The sequence below is a fragment of the Dryas octopetala genome, chromosome 3, assembly GCF_963921425.1.
Source record: "Dryas octopetala chromosome 3, drDryOcto1.1, whole genome shotgun sequence".
NCBI lineage: Eukaryota > Viridiplantae > Streptophyta > Magnoliopsida > Rosales > Rosaceae > Dryas > Dryas octopetala.
The window spans coordinates 25443722-25466675 of record NC_141368.1 but is presented as its reverse complement, the minus strand read 5'-3'; the positions used below and the strand labels follow the sequence as shown (position 1 = coordinate 25466675).

Below are 22954 nucleotides of genomic sequence, written 5' to 3'. Positions count from 1 at the left end.
GGGCTTTTGCTCTCCATGTAACCCCAAAAAAGAAAAAGAAAAAGACATGAATTACTCTATAATAAAATCCGACATGTTCTATTGTTCTTCAATCATTAGATTTATCTACATCATCTATATATGATCCGGAAAACATGTTATTTAACAACCGTATTTAAGTAAATATAAATAATTAAAAAAAAAACTCTAAAACATTCCTCAAGTTAGAAATGTATGTAGTATATTATTGAAAAGGACAAAAAATGGTCTAATTAATTAGTAATTACAATTGGGTACATTGATTGGTGCAGTACGAAAATATCCTGCACATTAGAGAATAGTATACTTGGACTCATTTATATTTGGGATAACGTTGAGTTTAATTTCTTTTTTATTTTCTTAAGAAAATAAAAAAGAAATTAAACTCAACGTTATCCCAAATATAAATGAGTCCAAGTATACTATTCTCTAATGTGCAGGATATTTTCGTACTGCACCAATCAATGTACCCAATTGTAATTACTAATTAATTAGACCATTTTTTGTCCTTTTCAATAATATACTACATACATTTCTAACTTGAGGAATGTTTTAGAGTTTTTTTTTTAATTATTTATATTTACTTAAATACGGTTGTTAAATAACATGTTTTCCGGATCATATATAGATGATGTAGATAAATCTAATGATTGAAGAACAATAGAACATGTCGGATTTTATTATAGAGTAATTCATGTCTTTTTCTTTTTCTTTTTTGGGTTACATGGAGAGCAAAAGCCCAATTATTGAGCAACTACAGCCCAGTCTTGATGGAGCAACTTGATCGCACAACTTCAAACGTATACAGGCCCGCACCCAAACTAAGGCCCAAGTATACAACCAGGTTCCAAAAAGTAATTACTCTCCGACTCTCAGATCAACGACACCTTCCATTTTCCCGACAACGAAAACCAGGTTTGGAGAAAATCTCATATCTCCAAGTAAATGTCTGAATTTGTGGCTCTTTAATTGATCGGTTTGGAGAAGCTCAACTAAATTTGTAGAATTAGCAAATCAATTTTCGTCTCTGTCAATAAGTATGAGTTTTACTTTTAAGAAAGAGGGGAGCTTGGGGTTGATGTCTGCTAGTCAGTTTCTGTTCATTGGTTTGGTGGAGATGATATTAGGAAAATATTCATAATTACCATTGGGAGCATTACGTTACTGAGTCTGTTGTTCAATAATTTCCATCACATTCTGTTTGAAAATGTAGCTGTGCTTCATTATCTGAAATGAAAAAAGAGAAGAAAATATAGATGTGTGTCTCTATCTCTTTATTGTTGAAGCATATATAATCTTTTGCATCCTTCTTCTGAAGGAGCAAAGGGTAGACTATGGTCTTTTTGGCATGTCAATTTTCATTGGATAATGGGACTGTAAGGGACCCAAGTTTTCAAAGTACTGATTAATTTGCATTTATCTCTCTCTGTAAGTGATGCTGGTTATCCCTGAGTAAGTGTGTAACAGTTCTTTGTAGGTTTCATTATGCGAGAGTCTGCTTCTTGTGTTAATAGAATTGAGGGCAAAATCCGATTGCTTTCATGCTTTAATATGTATTTTTCAAACACAAAGCTGTTGATCTCTTTGCAATGAAAAGTGTCAAGTGTCCAAAGAGGCCGGGAACCTCTTTTAAATGAGGCAAGGTCAAAACTTGCAAGGTGAACCTGTGAAAGATTACCTGAGGTTCATACACTCTTCTTTGAATTAATATATTTTAGCATGCCAGCATTCCATATGTAGGCAAGGAACTTACTGAAGCATATTATAAACTTTATGTTGGAAATGCGTTTATTTGGGCCATTACACTTTCTGAATCCTGAACAATGTAGTCCAATCATTTTATAAAGATTTTACTGTAGTTGAGTGCAAACACAAATAATACAGTATTAATTCTATATAATTTTGTAATGCAAAGACATATTGTTCCTAAGGTAAATTAAGAGTAAGAAATGAACCTTGCAGCCGCTGGTGTGGCTGATAGGGCATAATAATTAAGTTATACTTTACTGTGGTACCACAAGCCACAACCCAATATTCAGAGTACAGGCACTCCTTTGCATGGCAAGGATGGAAGAAGTGCTCCAAATGTAGATGATGTCCCTACATTACTGGGAACTGTTTATTTTCGCTTCTGGATTGTATTTAATATTTTTTAGCTTATATTTAACAGTATTATTGACTCTTCATTGGTGTTTTTTTTAGGGTAGACAATTTTTTGTCAAATTCTTTTGTATCTTTTGTATTAGTAGTAATATGGCTGAATTAGTAGTAATATATCTTTTTTAATTTATTTTATGATTGTTTGGAGGCTGAAACCTTTGTTACACAAGTCTTTGGTCACTTGTAAATTTTGTCTTTTACTTACACTGATAAATATCCTTACCATATGTCCTTTCTGGAAATAAGTATTCAACTACTTTTTAAATAAGTATGACAACTTTGACAGGATCTCCATTGTACCATTTTTAATGGCTTAATATAACATGGGGATGAATGTAACATTTATTTACATGTTGTCTCTGAAATTCTTTCTTTCCTACTCAGTCGCATGTGTAGCGTAAACCCAACAAGTAGACTATGAATGTAACTGGATAGGTTAATATTTTTTGTGTCCTTTACCTTTAATTCTCACTTTTTGGTTTACAATCTCTGCCTTCTGTACTCATTTTCATTTAAATCCTGTTTCTGCAGCTTTTCTCTCAAGCTAGATAAATTTTTAGGCTACTGCATGAATTTTATTTTTTCACTACCACATTCATGATCTTTTCAGATTTCATACATAATAGGTTTTATGAAATGTTACTTATTTCTGAATTTTGTTTTCCCTGTTTCTTGCGTTTATAGGAAAATGGAAAGTAAGCAAGTTGAGCCACTATTGGCTTACCTTTGTTGGCCTTATATGCAGGCTGATCAAATTCGTGGGATTTGTAAATGGTAAACAACAAAAAGAAGCTTGTGGGATGGTCATCACCATTCGATGCTTCTTGATTTTCAGACGGAAGTACACCAGATGAGGGTGCCCAAGCATGCTGGCCAGTGGCCACAGTGTTCATAAACATCCTATCAAGCTTCTGCTCCATATCAGGACTAATGCCATTTTTACGAAATTGTGCATACTTCTTGTTTTTCTGCATAGCAAAGAGATAAAGTCATGATTATATAGCTAAAAGACAATAAAGTCAAAGAAAGCATGAAGTTTGACATAAGATTTCAATTGCGGATGGAGAGTGTTAAAGAATGAAGCATGAAGCATGAAGTCAAAGAATTTATCTAATTCCCAAAGAATTCTATTAAACAATGAAAGTGTAACCAAACTGATGCAGCAACTGATGCAGCAAACTGATGCACTTATTTAACAAACTGTCTTCCTATGTACTTTCCTATGTACTTTGCATCAGGCAGCAACTGATGCAGTTATTTAACAAACTGTCTTCCAAGTCTGCCAAGTACAAGCCTAGGGTATGTAACCAATATTGTAACCCCTGTTTAGATCCTTTAGCCCTATTGTGTTTTTTCTTTTCCTTCATTATTAATTTTTGTGTTTTTCCTTTTCCTTCATTATTAATATATATATATTTTTAAAAGTTAATAATATATACGTTGTTTTCATCTGTCACATGGAAAACACCTTTTATATATGGCAACAAAGGGTCACTAGACTAGCCTGTAACCAAAACAGGGTCATCACTGTACGTACTGCACACTGCATAGAAAGTTAATTACAAGTGCTAGAACACACATATATGCTAGCTAGCTAGCTATATACACTTGGGAAACCAGACACGTACAGTAGAGCAAAAGACTACTACCCGAGTCCCGATCACAGAAAAAACTCTGGCATACTCTTAATTTGTAACATACAAAACTTTCTGACATGCATGCACCTCAAACCAATCTATCTCATGGCTGCAAGCCAGCTTCACATGCAGCTCGCACACCTAAATGACTAAACATGCACCTAAATGACTAAACATGCACACCAAAAGCTGTCATGTACCAATTAGCATAAGTTCCCCATCCGCAAAGAAGTCATGATTAAACATTTTATTGAGTCTAAATGCATCATTATAAGTAATAGTAATCAATCCCAAATCAAAGAAAGCAGTGGTATGTACTGAAGTCAATTGACAAATTCATGATTATATAGCAAAAAGATAATAAATGAAAAATTTACACACCTGAATTTTACTCTGCCACCAATCGTTAGAAGCATCAACAGTACCAAGTTTGGGATTCCACCCCAAACCAGTTTCCTTCCCTTTTAATTCTTTCCAATATTTCCATTGTTCTTTAAGTACATCCCACTTATTTTTCAATTGCGATTTAGATAATTCTTGTCCTGTCTCTTTAGCAAAATTGATCCTCAAACTTTCCCATCCTTCCTTTTCAAAGTGAGTAGTAGGACGGCGTCCTGCCTCGACCTCCTTGATACAAAGGTCACAAAATATAGGTATATTATGCTCATTCCATACAGCCTTAACTCCTGAGTCATTCTTCTTTCCCATCTGTATATAAGTACTTGGTTCCATAACCAAAAGATAGCCAAAAGATAGCCAAAAGATAGTCATTCTTCTTTCCCATCAGTTTCCATTTTTCCATAACCAAAAGATAGCCAAAAATAAACCAAACTGATCATGGAAGTGACTCAAGAAAAACTGACTTTTATATCAACTGATCATGTAAAAACTGACTTTTACACATGTTCTTTATTCACTAATGTTTCTTCATTTGTGTTTCTAGTGAAGTTTACATAAAAGCATCTTCAAAAGGGCAGCCATTTTCCATTAGGGAGGTCAAGGCTTCATATATTGGTCAGCTTGTGAAGATATCAGGTATTGTGACGCGGTGTTCAGATGTTAAGCCATTGATGCAGGTTGCTGTGTATACGTGTGAAGAATGTGGTTTTGAGATTTATCAGGTAATAAGGGGCAAGCTTAGCTCAGATATCCTGAAATGAATCTCCTCAAATAAGAAGAGCTTTTCCATGATAAATTTTTGTCCTATTTCCACCATAAACCAATATAATATTTTCCATTCAATTGCCAGGAAGTCATAATAAAGTGGGATTTAGAACTAGCTACAACACCAAACATATTCAGCATATTTTCTTACATTTCTTTTACCCTTCGGAATATTATCTTTTAATGCCATTGGGTCTATACTTGGGTCTAGTTTCTTTAAAGCCACTTTTTTTATTCATTAATTGTTTTGTGCCTAACAGGAAGTAACTGCTCGAGTCTTTATGCCCCTGTTTGAGTGCCCATCCAGGCGCTGTTTTACAAATAGAACAAAGGGGAATCTCATTCTTCAACTCAGGGCATCAAAATTTTTGAAGTTTCAGGAGGTTTATATTTTATCCTATTTCATTCTTGAATTATACTATACCAAGGAGGACATCTGAATCTTTTGACAGTTTTACTATCTGCTTATGTGACATACATCTACATCAACTTGATTACTATAATCACCACAACACTGCCCATGCAGCCACTTTCACTAACATACATAAGAGATAATATTCACATAGAGGAGTCTGAAACAAACTAGGAGCAAAAATGGTGTAAAAAGTAAAACATGAATAAGTAAAATCCATTGTCTATGGGGTATCAATTGTCTTTCTCCGACATAATTTCAAACACTTAAACTGCAAACAAGCCACAAGCTAGCAAAGCCTCAAATTCAATAAACCTTTCACTCAATTCAATTACTCATCAATCATTTCTACACCAAATGAAAAGAAAACAAAAAATAAGATATGGGTTTTTTTTTTGGGAGGATTGTCAAACACTGCCATTCTCAGACATAATACTGCAAACAAACTACAACAAAGCAAAGCCTCAAATTTAATAACACTTTCTACATCTCAAACTAAACCCCATAAATCATCAATTCGCACAAAACCCATATGCACCAGAAAGATTCTTAATCATCCAATGCAACAGCAGCTGCTTATTAACACAAACACACTGCACTCACTATTGTAATGCAAGCACTAATTCAAAAAAACAAGATATGGGGTTTTTTTTTTGGGAGGATTGATTGAATTTGTACCTGACTTTCTTGAGCAGGATGGCCTTAAGCTTGCGTGCTAGGTCTTGGGATATCAGCAAGCACTAATTAACTAAGATGAAATTCCCAAACAGAAATCAAAATTCAAACAACAAGCCTGGCCTCACTCACAGATATAAAAAATTTAGGAACCCTAAATCAAAAATTTAGGAAATTTTGACAGAGAGAGAGAAACATAGAGCACTAACCTATGGAGACGACGACAACAGACGATGGAGACGACGACAACAGACGATGGAGACGACGAGAAGAAATGGCGATTGAAGGCTTTCAAGTTGCAGAGACTGTGAGAGAGAACGGCGGAGAAGACAACATCGTGAAAATGTGAGGTATAACATGTAATTTTTCTAACATGATCGAGGGTATAATAGGAAATGTAAATATTTCATTAAATGACCGGTTTTTTGTAACGAGTTAATTACACTTACACCCCCTGAGGTTTATTGTCTTTTCACATACACCCCTGGGGTTTCAATAATTACACATACACCCCCTGAGGTTTCAAAACTGTTGCATATAACCCCCTATAATGAGACAAAAAATAATGAGAAATTATGCAAAAAGGCATACTAAGGGATAAAATGACCTAATAAGATTACTCAAGGTGTAAGGTTCAACCTCAATACAAATATTTTCTTTTTTGTTTATTTATTTTTTTCTCTTGTAGGGGGTTATATGCAATAGTTTTGAAACCTCAGGGGGTGTATGTGTAATTATTGAAACCCCAGAGGGTGTATGTGAAAAGACGATAAACCTCAGGGGGTATAAGTGTAATTAACTCTTTTTGTAACTCACAGCTGCTTTTAAAAGCAGGGGAGGACCTGCTTTGCATAGTTAAGGACACTCACCTCCAACTTTCATACAAAGCAACTTAATTAATATTTACCAAACACCAATTAGCTGCTTTAATTGTGTGTCACCTCACAATTGTAATAAAAAGCTGCTTTTCCATGTTTACCAAACGCACCCTAATTCTACTGATTTGTTATGTTTATTAAGAAATAAAATGAAATTCCACAACTTTACAAGCTTCACCTTTCAAGATAACTAATAGTATCTACTAGGACGTATATGATCATTGACATTACATTACTTACAATCACTTTGGAGAAAACTTCTCCATTGTTAATTTTCCAAGGCTAATTAAAATGTTAATCATTGTTATGGCTAAAAATGCTTCCTGCCACATGCTAGGCTAGGATTCACTTTTCCACAACGTGCATATGAGACTCTGGACGCGGGTATGTAACGAAATAACAAGTAACAAGGTGTGCCACCAAGTGATGTTGCACTTGGAACCAACGCATACTTGATCTTAAGATGACGTGAGATCAAACATTGCGATTGTTGAAAGGAAAATATGAAAGAAAAATGAACTTCTAACTCAAACAATCATGTTATATTCTTTTTGTTGCCTGGGCATTCCAGGACTTTAGGGTGCTTAAAAGTGTCTGAAGAAATGTTTGCGAGTGTTGGATACTTGCTTAAAGAATGTCCATCGTCTTCACACAGTTGAACGTGAAATCAATTGGGTTTAAATGAAACTAAGAAAGCAAATCTGAAGGAAATTAGCAAGATTTAAGATCTAACTGATTGAATAGAGATTTCCTCATGAACTTAGTTAAGCTTAAACGAAAAGGTTCATGAACGAAAGTAAAAATGCTAAAATAAAGAAGTACAATAAATATAAGTGATTCAATTCCTCATAATTTCCTCTTTAATTGATGCTCAGATCTCAGGAAATACGTACATTCAATGAAAGGAATTAAAGTCAATTTGAGAAATAAAGACTAATTAAAACGAAATTCAGACCAACTTAATGCATAAGTCCAAATCAAAATAAAGAGCAAGATTCATAATTCTCATAACTAATTGAAAATTGAATGCGATGCGTAATCAAACAACAATTTTATGAGCAAACAGAATGTAGTAAATGGTCAGGCCATGTCTGGACTATGCAAGTTAATTTGCAGAGAATTTTCTGGGTGTGAGTTAGTCAGTCGATCATTTCTTTTGTCGTTACTTCTCTATTTATACTTGGGTAGGCTCTGAAAACTCAACACAAAATGCACTCGGATTGTTCCACGTGTAGGGTACGTAGTGAACAAGTTTGGATATTTGTACTTATCCTTCTATACCAGCTGTCATCCAGTACTTATCAGTCTTCCTAAAACACGTGTCCTTACATGATTGGTCCTTTTAATCTTCTCAGCTTGGTGTAGCCGAGAGAATGATCCTTTGCAACATTTATTTTGTTTGTCAATAACCTGGGCCTCAAGGAATTGGATCGTAGAATTGGGCTTTGGGCCCAATCAATTTACTTATCAAAATCTCGGTACAAACAATCATCATCCCAAAAACTAACAACCCTATCAACAATTAATGTCCTAATCAATACGCATTTCACTAGTTGTGGTTTGTATTGTTGTCTTGGTGCTAGCTATGCATGCCTTTAATTCATTGTTTGGTATTCTTACGTTGCTCCAATTCTTGGACCTAATGAACTCTTGTATTCTTGCTTTTAATTCATTGTTTGGTATCAGCATGTCTGCTGTAAGATGGGATCGGTTGAATGGGTCAGCCTGCAAATCACAACAGATAAATTAGCACAAGGAGATATACATTTTTTTTTTTTGAAAAAGCTATATATATAGATGAAAGAATGGGTGATGATGTACATAATCGATCACTAAGAAGAAATCTTTGAATGACAGGCCGGTCATCATAAGATCATGGTCCAGTTCAAATATTAAAGGATTCTTTATGGCCTCTCCGATAGATCAGATGTGAAACCATGGCAAGTTCAACATCCCCAGTTCTTTCCTACGCACAGACAGCCAGATTTGATTCAGTCACATTGGTTGTAACAGGCCAGACATTAAAAACCATATAAAGACATAGAAATTAAATAAAAACTGAAAACAAACCGGTGTATATAATTTCAGCTATATATCTTCCATCAAGCACAAAATATATGAGTTCAAATCTTTTTTTACGCATATTAATTTGCTTTGGACAGAATTCCTAGTGCTCAGGGTCTTTCAACTTAAGAGAATTTCTTTAAGGATCTACTTTTTATCATAAGGTAATTGAACATGCTGGCCACCCTTTCAACTTGGAAAGAAAATCAAATAAAAAAGGTTGTGAAACTGCTTGTCAATTTAGCAACAAATGAACAAACTATCATTTCAGAAGAACAACATACCTTTACTAGAATGTGTGTGCGTGTGTGTGTGTGTGTGTGAGAGAGAGAGAGAGATTTTACCATCTCAGGAATTAGGAAAGGTAAATGCCAGCATTCTCAAATCTTCATTCGCTAACTTCATATCAATTTGGATAATCTGTTAACACTCCACAATAGTATTCACTTGGTTAGATACTCTTAATTAAAGAAAAGAACACCTTTGGCAAAAAAAAAAAAAGAATACCTAAAATAGTTGGTTTTTTTTAGTAATTAAATCTTCATTTTAATGATCATTACCTTTGGAACTCAAGAAGTTAAAAAAATTATTTTGGCTATTTGAACTTAATTAATTTGTATTGCAAATTTTGTATTTCCATTTTCCCAGATTCCAAGTTGATGAACACAATATTCATAGAGAACTTCCAGTAAAGTTTATATTCATACATTTTCAACAACTTCCTATTCAGTTCATGATCGAACAAATTCACGGACAAAACACTATACATAAAATTGATTAGATACGTCATTAAATTTAAGTATGGATTCATGTACTTGTAGTCCAGTACAAACTGGACCCCAAATTGACTAATTATGTATATGGTTTCCAGATTTGATTAGATATATGCATATATAATCCCTTGGGCCTTATCCCAGTCACATTATAATTCAAATATAATATGAGCCTCCAAATTAAGTCTTGCAATATATCAAGGCACACTAAACTGCATCCTAATTGGGTTAATTAGTTAGAGTAAATTTTTCTTTGTTATTAAAACATTCGTTTATATGTGTATGCAGTACTAGACCTAGCAATATACATATACATTTATATACAGACCCCTTTCATTGAAGCATCTCTTAATTGTGTTAATTAGTTAGATATGTCCACTCCACACTGTATTTTGATGATCGGAACAGTCTAATTTTTTTGTCTCCATTGAAGGATTGTCCTTGCAAAAAATATATTTAATCAGAAACCATTTGACCATTAAATAAATGTCGTCATTTCAAGGGTTTATTGAAAATATTTTGTTTGTCTATTTATTTGATCAAAGTTTGATAGCTTAATGGTTTTTGATTTGTCTAATTTTTTGCAAAAATGATCTTTGAATATAGACCTAAAAAATAGATCGTTCGAATCGTTAAAATACTATATGGAATAGACCCCATGAAGGATCTCTTAAATAAAATTATTTGAGAAATCTTTCAATGAAAAGGGCATGTATTTATATATTTATATATATGTGGCCGTGGCCCCCTCAATCTTTTATTTCATGGCTTTATTTGGGGGTCCATTCAGCTTGCTATTTCATATTGTTTCCTATTAACTCAAATTAAGAGGAAAAACTCAAATATGCTCATGCCAATATAATGATATTATAGTGACTTTTTTTTTTTTTTTTTTGTGAAATGTTTTAATTTGTACTGCTTATGTTGGCTATAGGATTTATAAAATGCTTATTTAAAAAAAAAAAAAAGACTCATATTATCATGTAATAAAATTTTAAAAATAAATTGATTCGATGTTATTTAACATATCTTATATATAGGTCATTCGAGTTTGATATAACTCATAATAATTTATGTTTTCTAGAAAACCTTTTCATAAGGCGTACGTAGACTAAATAGTAGTACGTCGATGCCTGCTTTGCATGTAAAATATACAGAATATATAAGATCCGCACATGCATGATAATAGATTTTCGGCACGTGCATGATAGACGATTCTCGGTGCGTTCATGATAATAGATTCTCGGGACATGCAAATTATAAGTATTTATATGAAATTGTACGTGTTTCTAAAAATACTTTTTTGTTCAATTATGAGCTATAAAGTAGTATAACATGCATACATTTAATTCAAAAACTGTATGTGGCACGTGCCGACTTACAACTACTATAAACTTTTCTAGCATTATAGTTATTTATGATCAAATGTCATCCAACTAATTAATTAATCCGTTAAGAAAGTTTGTCAAATTTAAAGAGATAATTCCGTTCAATAGTTATTGATAAACTTAAGCTAATCTAATTATTCCTCCTCATGGAAGAACTTGACTTCACTAGGAGGAATAAAATTATTTATATCACTAGGAAGTATAACATTTTCGTGTATCTTACAAACATGGGACTTAAGTTAAATTCACTTAATTATGTCAATGAAAGGTATGTCCGTATGTGTAAGCAAGATAGGGTTGGTAAAGTGGTCAACAAATAATATACATTTAACAATATTATTCCATTAGTAGACGCTCAGGACCATAAGATTCAATGACAACTCGATCGTGTTCGATGCACCATGTACCTATAAACAAGCTCATAGAAATAAAATAATTAGTTATTTAAACCCAGTGCTTAAAGTTGGAAAGGTGATTGTGCATTCATAGGAGAGCAAATTTTAGAGTCAGGGATTGAATTCTTAAAGGTAATATGAAATGGGGGTTGATTCCAACCCATTTTAAAGGCTATTCCTACGTCCTCGATCACTAAGTAACTAAAAGAAGGATATGATTTTCACCATTTTAAAATCTGAATGACTAAATATATGTTCGTATATATATTTCTTTTTTTGGAATGATAATTTAATATTTAATTCATATACTTCTTTTTTTTGGAATGATAATTTGTATCCAACTAATTTCTTTTGAAAGAAAAAACATTGAATGTAGATAAGTCAGCTTCCATGTTAAGAAAGAAGGAGTTTTTTGCCTCATTCCTCTGGGGAAGCCAGAAAAGGCAAAAACAGCAAAAACCTGAATTTTCTTCAAAAACACGCATTAAATGACATACCAAAAAGGAAGGGAAGCAGCCTCTAAAACCCTAAAGCCACCTGAATTCTCTTCTGTTATCTTCATTCATTGGTACTTGAAGATTTCACTTCATCCCCCATAGATTTCCTCCGAGTACTTTTCATATTAAAACCTTCCTGAGAAAATCATTAGATTTTTATTTCCCTCATCATCACTACCCTCGTTCTCATATCATCATCATATTTTCATATCGATGGCAACTCTAAGAAGAGATGGTGCCCAAAACATTACCTTTTGCCTCCCTGAGGAAGTGGTTGAACATATATTCACATTCCTCCCAATCAAAAACGTCATCCAGACCAGCCTCGTAGCTAAGAGATTTGAGAAGTCTTGGTTGTTGGCTCGCAAGCTCAATTTCGACAGAGAGTTTGCGCTGAAGCACGGCCCGTTCGACTCTGTCAACATAGTCAATCGGGTTTTGAGTTCTCATTCCGGGCCTGAGATTAAGATTCTCACGCTCCATTTCAACCCAGACGAGTACAACTCTGAAGCGAACAAGAACGAATCCCTGATGGAAATATGGATCCAAAAATGCTGCGAAAAAGGCCTTGAAGAGTTAGATCTTGATATTTTCCATGCCATGTGGCCTTACTACCTCCCTTCCAGCTTTATAGAAGTCGAAACACTAAAAGTGTTGAGGCTTTCTAATGTGATTCTAAATCTCCCCCCAAATCCCAAAGGTTTGTCCCTCCTCACCACTCTAGTCCTCAAAAAAGTAAATATTTATGACCTCCAAATGGTGGACACAGTGTTCAACCACTGCGCTCTCCTTGAGACCTTTGACTTGAGTAACTGCTGGGGCATTTGCTACCTAAGGATTCCAGCTCAGAAACTCAAGTGTTTTAAGGTGTTGAAGATCGGAGGCTGTACGGATATCGCTAGGATTGATATTGACGCTCCGACGCTCCGATCTCTTTACTACAATGGGGTTGTTTGTCATTTCCAAGTATCTCAACGTTTCTTGCACCTCAATGAGGCAATGCTCAATATTGTGCCCCCCACAGGGCTTATGAGCCCTTTCTACGTCGAGGGACTTGTTGCTAATCTCTGCGATGTGGATGTCTTTACTACTTCCAGTACACTTCTTGAGGTAATTAATTATCTTCAATAATACTAATTAAATTATGTATAATTTTATAGAGTACTAATTAACTTTTTTGAGTTACGGTTTTTCTCAGAAAATTCGTGACGGGTATTTTAGAGGGATATATTACTTCTTTCGAAACCTAAAGGAACTCCAATTGTTCCTAGAAGGTCCAAGCTTATGTGATGTTGACGACATTCTTTCTTTTATGACAAAATGCCCTTGCTTAGAGAAATTATTTATCGATGTGAGTACAAATTAATTAACAGTGTATTCGATTTAAATTTATACACTTACGTAGAATTTTAATCTTATCTCAATCATCAACTATCTTGCAGCTAAATGATCATTATTTTAGTGGCGCGGGACGTTACTTGGAACTGTTCCAGAAGCCGGATGTGGAGAAGAACTTCAACTTCTACAATCAGCTTAAATTTGTCAGAATAAAAGGTTTTAAGTTTCAAGGGGATGCACTATATTTGGTAAAGCAGCTTTTAGCAAAGGCAAAGTTCATGGAAACAATGGTTCTAGTTTTACCCATGAATGGCATTTTCAATACTATTCATCCTAGGAATTTACCCACTTACGCCAGACTCTTTGACATTTGGACACTGCCTCTATATTGCACAGTGATTATATGTGGGCCTTTGAATGAGAAGTTCTATGATTATCCAAAACATTCCAAGACTTGGTACTGATGATGATCAAGTGGGGGTAGCTAGCAATGGTGCAATGGTTAATTTGTACAAGAATGTTGTAGGCATTTAGGTTTAATAATTAGAATTTTAGAGTCTAATATTAGTATGTAGAGGGTATTGATAATTGATAGCTAGACACAGTTATTTTAGCAATTTCATTGCAGTATCAATTTTTGTATGTGGCAGCATCAAAAGGATTGATTACCTTTGGGAACTCAATTAGTTAAAATTTTATGGCTATTTGAACTTATGAATTTGTATTTTAAATTTTGACTCGATCTCTCATGTTAGTAGAGAACTTCCTATTCAGTTCATAAATTAATGGTACCATTAATGGTTTCCATACTTGATTAGATCTGAATAATTCCTTAGGCCTTATCCCATGATTAGATCTGTATAATTCCTAGTCACATATATAATTCAAATATAATACAAGCCTCCAAATTAAGTCGTGCGAGCAATTGCAAAGCTGCACCGGTCCTTGGGTTAAGCTAGAGTAAATTTTATCTTTGTTTTTAGGACATTGGTTTGCATGTGTATATGCTTTGAAACTATATATGCTGCCTTCAATGAACCTTTTATTTCATGGCTTTATTTTAGGTTTTTTTCCTTTGGTCCATACAGCTATTTCGTACTGTTTCATTTTCACTCAAATTGAAAGCTCAAATCATCGTGCCAATATAATATATATAATCATAGTGATTGATATTTTATGTTTGTGAAATGTTAATTTAAGCTATTTTTGTAAATATAGGGTTTATAAACTACTTCAAAAATTAAACAAGTGATATTATCATGTGATAAAATATTGAAACTAAAATATACTGATTTGGTGTCTTAGGCCATCTAAGTTTGATATAACTCATATAGTTTAATGCGTTGTAAAACATTCGTTGTATAAGATGTACGTAAGTATAGAATATTAGCATATCAATGCATGCTAAGCATGTTGAATATACAAAATGAGATCGGCGCGCGTGCCAATTGTGAGTTGTATATGAAGATTATGTCTCCAAAAATACTTTTGTTTAATTATGAATTACAAAGTGGTTATCCATTTATTTCAATAATCTTTACAGCGTGGATTACTACTTTAAATTTTTCTAGTATTAGTTGACTAATGTCATCCAACTAACTGATCCTTTATGAATTAAAGTTTGTAAACATTGACTAGCTATAATTAGAGATGCAAAATAGGTTGGGCAAAATTTTGAGTTCGATCTTGGGCCAGGCTAAGCCCATCGGGTTTTTATAAAAATTTGGGCGGTTCGGGCCTAAAAGGCAAGATAAAGGCCTTATTGGGCTGGGCTTTGGGGTTGGAATTTTGGGTGAATTCGGGTTTGGGCTTCGGGCGTGCAACAAATGTTTGCCTCAAAATCTCTATGGACATCTGTCGAGTAAAAGACTCCCTATTGGCTTTGAATTCTGAACTTGAGTGGACTCTGCCTTGGTAAAAGACTGAATGAATATGGAAGTCCACAATTAGGTCGTTGGCCGTGGCTCATCGTCCTTGGGCATTGAATTGACTTCCATGATGCTTTTGAATCAGCTCTAAAGACCATGGTCGAAGCCTCCTTGTCAACTTAGGTTGCTCTCCTGCTTAGTTGGAATAGCTCAACCACAATATAACTTGGTCGCAACCAAGCTTGGCCGCAATCAAGTTTGGCCCCAACCATGCTTGACCGCAATCAATTGTGGCCTCAATCAAGCTTGGCTACATGACCATCAATTAGGTGAGGTTGCTATACGACCATCCATGTAGCTGATGACTGTAATAACATTCAACCTAAATATTAATTCACTTTTTAATTTGGCCAAGAGGTCGGCCTAAACTAGAATCAAGATAATGATATAAACCATCTCAAAGCCCAATATTTGATTTTACTTGGCTGTCGGGCTATTTCCTAAAATTAGTGGCGGTCTAAGTACGAGAACTTTGCCCTGAAGTCGCGGCCAAAATTTAGTGCCGGCCTGAGTACTAGAACTCGGCCTGAAGTGGCAACCTAAATTTAGTGGCGGCCCAAGTATTAGAACTTGACTCGGAAATCGTGGCCCAAATACATATTAATCCAGACCGCACAAGGATATCTATCATATGATTTTGACCCAAACTCACTCCAGCCGTCAGATTGCAGCCTAAAATACATTTTAGCTCTTGGGCAAAATTTCGGTTTAAACACCATTGGATTTGCATAGATATATATAGTACTAATCGATCCGCATTCTTAAATATAAATAAATAAAACCTCAAAGGGCCAAAGCTTACTTAACATATATATTGTATAATTATCACTTGTACTACCTCCCTTTTACGATTATCACTTTTGTCTTTTACTCCGATGGCTTCAACCAGACTTGCCACCCGAACCCTTACCAAAATGAGGGCTATCATCCTCATCAACAAGTTTTTGCAGCACTAGGGGCATTGGTTTATCAGTTACCTACATAAAATTTACAATGTCATAAGCGCATTTTGAATCCTGGTTGGTGAATAAAGTGTATGACACCACAATTTCCCCATCATCACAAATTCTTGACATTCAGCGAACATAGCCTTTATCTCCAGGATCCCAATCGTAGTTAATGACCACTTTTTTTTATCTTGATGTCAATCATGTCAGCAACATTATCATTAGTGGTAAATAAAATCATGTGATTGATAACCGTAATAACATTTAACCTAAATATTAATTCACTTCTTAATTTGGCCGAGAGGTCAGCCTAAACTAGAATCAAGATAATAATATAAACCATCTCAATGCTCAATCTTTAACTTTACTTGGTCATCGGGCTACGACCTAAATGTAGTGGCGACCTGAGTACGAGAGAGCATAAGCGCATTCCGAATCCTAGTCAGTCAATAAGGTGTATGACATCTCAATTGCCCCAACATTACGAATTCGATCTTAACATTCGGTGAACATAGCCCCTATCTCCAAGATCTCAATCGTAGTTAACGACCACCTTTTTTATCTTTGATGTCAAGCATGTCAGCAACATTATCATTAGTGGTAAATAATATTATGTGGTTGATGACCATAATAACATTCAACCTAAATATTAATTCACTTCTTAATTTGGCCAAGAGGTCGGCCTAAACTAGAATCAAGATAATGATATAAACCAAATTAAAGCCCAATCTTTGACTTTACTTGGTCGTCGGGCTATGGCCTAAATTTAGTGGCGGCCTGAGTACGAGAACTCAGCCCTGAAGTCACGGCCTAAATTTAGTGGTAGTCTGAGTACTAGAACTCCGCCTGAAGTCACGGCCTAAATTTAATGGCGGCCTAAGTATTAGAACTTGACCCTAAAATTGCAACCCAAATAGATACCCTACAAGGATATCTATCTTATGATCTCGACCCAAACTCACTCCAGCCGTTGGATCTGCATAGATATATATAGTAATACACTTTTAGCCCTTGGGCTAAATTTCAGTTCAAACAACATTGGATCTGCATAGATATATATAGTACTGATCGATCCGCATTCTTAAATATAAATACATAAAACCTCTGTTAGCTTCTAGGATTTGTTATATTGGCTAGGTTCCTTGTCAAAACAATTGTATTAATTTGTATTTAATCACTCACAAGCTCTAGGCTAGATTTAGGACAAGTTCTGATGCTTTGAAGAAGTCAAGAATGAACAAGTCACAAGGTATACTGCACTTCATTCATTTCATGAAATTAACAGATTTTTGTCTATTTGACTAGTCATTCACTGATCATAAAGAACACTGTTTTTCACGTACAGTGACTGTTACTTAAGTCACAGTTGCTACAGTGGGTCATTTCGGGTTTTGATTTTTAAGCCCAATTCTTTGAAAGCCCATATTCTGTTTAGTATTAGACATGCATGTGCATTGCACAAGACTTGTTTTCTCCACTGTAGCATTCAGATCTGATTTCCTCTTTCCCATTCACGCACACACCTTCACACATCAGCACTATTCATCATCTTCCTCATTTCTGATTTTTAAAGAAAAATTCCTTTTGACAGCTGCTGATTCCTATCCTTAGTAAATACTAGGATACCCCTCTAGGACAAAGAGAATATGCCCTTAATCCGTCTCTTGTGGACAGCCATTGATTGGCTTCCACGTGGCATGGGCGAACATGCTTCTTGCGTGAGTGTACAGGTATATGGGCTGTTTTGGTTCAGATCTTGTGGTGTGTTGATGAGCAATTTCAGAGAGTGAATTCTTGGGTTTTCACTGCTGGGGATTTTCCATGTGAGGTGCTCATCTTCATAATTTTTCAGAAAATGGTTTTTAATTCTTGAAAAATCACATAGAGATTTTCTGAAATTGTTTTTGTTAAATCTGAAATTCTATATGGGTTTGAGTGCTTAAATGTCTTCATACATACTTCAAACACATTCATTTTAGATTTAAGTTAAAGGATTCAATATTGATCTTTTCATGCCGATAGCTTGAGAAGGTTGATATTTGTTTGTGAATCCTACATTTGCATATCATGTTCATGCATTGATGAAACCACTGAGCTTGGTGCAGATTGGTGCCATGGGTTGATGAGCTTGGAGTGGAGCTGCCTTCTTCATGAATGACCATCTGCCTTGCGTATGGAAGTTGCACAAAATGGGTAAGATAGCTGCCACTTAGTCTAGGACTTAGTGATTGAGCTTGTGTGCTGAGTACCCTCTTTTGTATTGAACTTCTGATTTAGTGGATTGCCTGGTCAGCTGGATAGACCCCCAGTTTTTACCCTTTGTGGTTTTTCTGGGTGAACATCTTGTGTGCATCTGTCTTCACTGTTGTGTTGTTATGATTACTGGCTCACTCATCTTTTAAACACAAATCTGTACTGGAGCTATTTGCTTGAACTTGATATATGCCTTATATAACTGTTTAGATAATCACACACCACTGTAGTTGTGGATAACACTGGGATGCCTATTGTGATGGGTCCTCTGAGTGTATAGGATGTCACTTGATCCTTGGTGTGTCTGATTTGTGTTGTTTACTTAAGTGATTTTTGGTTTTTTAGAAGTCAATGTGGAGTTTCACATTTTTGTTACTGGACCGTCTGAGTTGTGTTTGGTTGACTAGTTCATGAGTAATCACATAAACTAAAATTTGGGGTCCGATCACTGAAAGTGAAATTAATCAAGTTAATTGAGTGAATAGATCACCTAAATTAAACTTTCAATTGGTATCAGAGCGCTACTCTAAAAGCAAATAGAGAGATCCTAGGGTGTTGTTTGTTTTCTAGGTGTGTCTAGATGGAAAGAGATCGCGTTGCAGGATCTTGCAACTCTCCTCCATTCTTTGATGGCAGCAACTACGCTGCTTGGAGAGAAAAATTTGAAATTTTTCTTGATGCCTATGATGAGTTGGCATATGAGTATCTCAATGTTGAGTGGATTCCTCCCACACGGATGGTTGATGGGATTGAAACTCCTAAGCCTAGGTCCGAATGGTCTTTTGCCGAAGTCACGGCCTCTAGCTCCAACAAGAAGGCTAGAAATGCTATTGTCACTGCACTGTCTTCCTCACAATTTGCACACATACAACATTGTGTCACGGCTAGGCAAGCTTGGAACAAACTTAGGGTTGTTCATGAGGGGGACAAACAAGTTAGGTCACTTAAGCTTCAAATGGTACATGCCAAATTTGAAGAAATTAGGATGAAAGAGTCCGAGTCATTTTCCGAGTTCTATGAAAGGTTGGAAGCCCTCACAAATGAAGCCATGTCCCTAGGTAAACCTTATGAGGAGTCTACCATTGTCCAAAAGGTTCTTAGATCTCTACCTAAGAGATTTCAATCTAAGAAGCATGCAATACAAGAAGTCCAAAATTTGGATGAACTCAAAATTGGTAAATTGGTAGGAAAGCTTAAAACCTTTGAGATGGAACTTGAAATAGATGAAAGGGATAGCAAGAAGTCAAAAGATATTGCTTTGCAAAGTGTCAAAGAAATGAGTGAAAACTTGAGTGAAAAATCATCCATGTCCGATGATGAGGTTGCCTTTTTTGTCAAAAGATTTAGACGAATTCTTAGAAATAAAGGGAGAGAAGCTAGAACTAGTGGTAACAACTTTAAGGAGTTCAAATTCAAACCTCAAGGAGAGAATTCATTTGATAGAAAACAAGAGAGGAAGCCTAACTTTAAAGAAGGAAGAACAACCAAGAGAGATGTGAAATGTTACACTTGTGGTGGAATAGGTCACATAGCAATTGAATGTGCAAATAATAGAAAGAATAATTCTTCAAGTAAGAATAAAGCCATGAAAATCACTTGGAGTGATAGTGAGAGTGATGACTCAAATGATTGTGAGTCTTCGTCGGATGTTGAGGGTGATGAAGTTGCTTTTGTTGCATCAATCAAGGAGATTGAACAAGTTGATGGTGGGTCAGACTCAGAATCTGTTCCTGATGATGAGTCTTACACTGCACTTTGTGATAAGTATGACTTACTTTTCACCGAAACTCTTAGCATAAAGGAAGAAAATCAGAAACTAAAGAATGCTAAATTGAAATTGTGTGAGAAGATTGAGTCATTAGAGAGTGAATTAGAAAGTGTGGCTATCTTGAAATAAAATTTTGAGAGTCAAGTCAAAGTGCTCAAGGAGAGCAACATCTACTTTAAATCTTTGAATGAGAAGCTTGAAAAAGAAGTACATGAAGCTAATGAGAGCATTGTTGAGCTTACCATTGGGGCTGAAAAGGTTGATAGGATGCTTAGGATTGGAAAGCATCATGGTGACAAAACCGGTTTGGGTTTTAGTGAAAATAGTCCTAGTGTATCCAACACAAAGACTATTTTTGTCAAGTCAAAATCTGATCATAGTGTCAAAAAGGGTCTAGGTTTCATTGACATTGGTCAAAATGCATCTCATTCTAAGTCAAGTCAAGCTACATCAAGTGTCACACAAATTGATTGTTCTACTTCACTTAGAAAAACAAAGTTTGTCCCGGTTTGTCATCATTGTCATGTCAAGGGTCACATTAGACCAAATTGCAACAAACTTAGAGGAAAGAAATCAAGTGAACCAAAGAGAAATGTTTCTCTACAAGAGCAAGTGAACAATCTACTCAAAGAGGTAACCAAAATTGCCTTACTTGTCACCCCACTTCCCAAAAATAAGCCAAGTCCACATCAAAGATGGGTTGTGAAGAGCTCCACTAAATGTCTAGTAACCTTGAATGCTTTTTCAGCCACTAAGAGGAACATTTGGTACCTAGATAGTGGGTGTTCCAAACATATGACGGGAGATAAGGAGGTCTTTACCTCTCTTGCTCCTTATGATGGTGGTAGTGTGACTTTTGGAGGAGGAGAGAAGTCCTATGTGAGTGGAAAGGGGGTTGTACACATACCCGGTATACCCGAATTGAAAAATGTAAGATTTGTTGATGGGCTAAATTCTAATTTGCTTAGTATTAGCCAACTTTGTGATGAATGGGGTGGTGAAGTGTGTATGTCCAAAAGTGGATGTAGAATTGTTGACTCCCAAGGAAGGGAGATCTTGAATGCCCCTAGGTCTAGGGATGATTGCTATGTGTTTGATGGCAATGTTGGAAAAATTGAGAATACTTGCAATAGAGCTATTGATGACACTAGCTCTCTTTGGCATCAAAGACTTGGTCACATTAATGTTTATGACCTTTACAAGTTGTCTAAGCATGAGGTTGTTAGAGGTCTTCCAAAAATAAGAAAGCCCGAAACTTTTGTTTGTGGTCCATGTCAAATGGGGAAGCAAACCAAAGAACCACACAAAAGAGTCAAAGACATAGGCACCTCTAGGACACTTGAACTAATTCACTTGGATTTAGTTGGTCCGGTCCAAACCTTGTCAATAGGTGGAAAGAAATACATTCTAGTCATGGTAGATGATTTTTCTAGGTACACTTGGGTGTCATTTCTTAAGGACAAGTCGGAGACATTTCATCATTTTGTCAAGATTGTGAAACTGCAGAAAAGTGAAGGTATGTCGAGTCTGTCAACCCTGTCCAGAATCAGATCAGACCATGGTACTGAGTTTGAAAACTCTCAATTCGATGAGTTTTGTTGTCAAATGGGTATTAAACATGAATTCTCAGCTCCAATAACACCCCAACAAAATGGAATCGTTGAGAGAAAGAATAGGGTTTTGATTGAGATGGCTAGAGTGATGTTGAATAGCAAAAATCTTGCTAAACATTTCTGGGCTGAGGCGGTAAACACGGCATGTTACATCATAAATAGAGTCTACCTTAGGCCGGGAACCAAAAAGACTCCCTATGAACTGTGGAAGGGTAGGAAACCTAAGGTTACACACTTTAGAGTGTTTGGGAGTGCATGTTACATCCTTAGGGATAGAGAACATTTGGGAAAATTTGATCCCAAGAGTGATGAGGGTCTGTTTTTAGGCTATTCATCCAACAGTAGAGCTTTTAGAGTCTTCAATTTGCGAACAAATTCTATGTTGGAATCCATAAATGTGAAAATAGATGATCATGATGCATCTATTGAAATGGCTGCAGATAAGGATGGATTGTTTCCACAATCTGATCCTAAAGAGGATAATTTGGTTAAAGAAGAGTCCAAATCAAGTAGTGATGAACCTGCTGATGACTCAAAAATTGTTGAGTTTGACAAGTCAGAGAGCGAACAAAATGACAAAACTCTGAGTGACAGATCTGAAATACCAAGATGGGTGAGGTGTAACCATGGTGAAGATGTAATTCTAGGTTCTTTAGACCAGCCAGTTAGGACTAGAAAACAAATGGCCAATGAACTTGCTCATGTGTGCTATGTTTCCATTGTTGAACCTAAAAATGTCAAAGAAGCACTCAATCATGAGGAATGGGTGAGTGCAATGCATGAGGAATTGAACCAATTTGAGAGAAACCAAGTGTGGACTCTTGTAGAGAGACCAGCCAACACAAATGTCATTGGAACCAAATGGATATTCAAAAATAAATCCGATGAATTTGGGAATGTAGTTAGAAACAAGGCAAGGCTTGTTGCTCAAGGGTACTCTCAATTAGAGGGTATTGATTTTGATGAGACTTTTGCACCCGTTGCTAGACTTGAGTCCGTTAGGTTGCTTTGTGCCATTGCATGTCATCTTAGGTTCAAATTGTATC

The 22954-nt window shown here is 35.6% G+C and overlaps 2 protein-coding genes and 1 pseudogene across 3 annotated transcripts in view; 1 reads left to right on the top strand and 2 right to left on the bottom strand.

The window, feature by feature from the left end:
- Positions 1 to 6397, bottom strand: part of LOC147292031 (uncharacterized) — a 9870-nt gene extending 3473 nt beyond the window's left edge. The window contains exons 1-2 of the mRNA XM_086238621.1: positions 6276 to 6397; positions 6070 to 6139 (exon numbers count right to left, since the gene is read on the bottom strand). The gene's annotated coding sequence lies outside the window, so the exon portion shown is untranslated. The remainder of the gene's footprint in view (positions 1 to 6069; positions 6140 to 6275) is intronic.
- On the bottom strand, positions 988 to 6053 carry LOC147292032 (L10-interacting MYB domain-containing protein-like). 2 transcript variants are annotated; one of them, XM_086238618.1, is made up of 3 exons: positions 4197 to 6053; positions 2903 to 3146; positions 988 to 2126 (listed from the first exon to the last, which is right to left on the bottom strand). In XM_086238618.1, the coding sequence occupies exons 1-3, from the start codon at positions 4584 to 4586 to the stop codon at positions 2119 to 2121; spliced, it is 642 nt and encodes a 213-aa protein (XP_086094744.1). In that variant the 5' UTR covers positions 4587 to 6053; the 3' UTR covers positions 988 to 2118. The 2 variants fall into 2 exon arrangements, with proteins under 2 accessions (XP_086094744.1, XP_086094743.1); XM_086238617.1 differs by having other exon boundaries at positions 988 to 3146.
- Positions 6398 to 12274: 5877 nt separating the features above from the next.
- Positions 12275 to 13863, top strand: LOC147292030 (putative FBD-associated F-box protein At1g61330; annotated as a pseudogene).
- The last annotated feature ends 9091 nt before the right edge of the window (positions 13864 to 22954 follow it).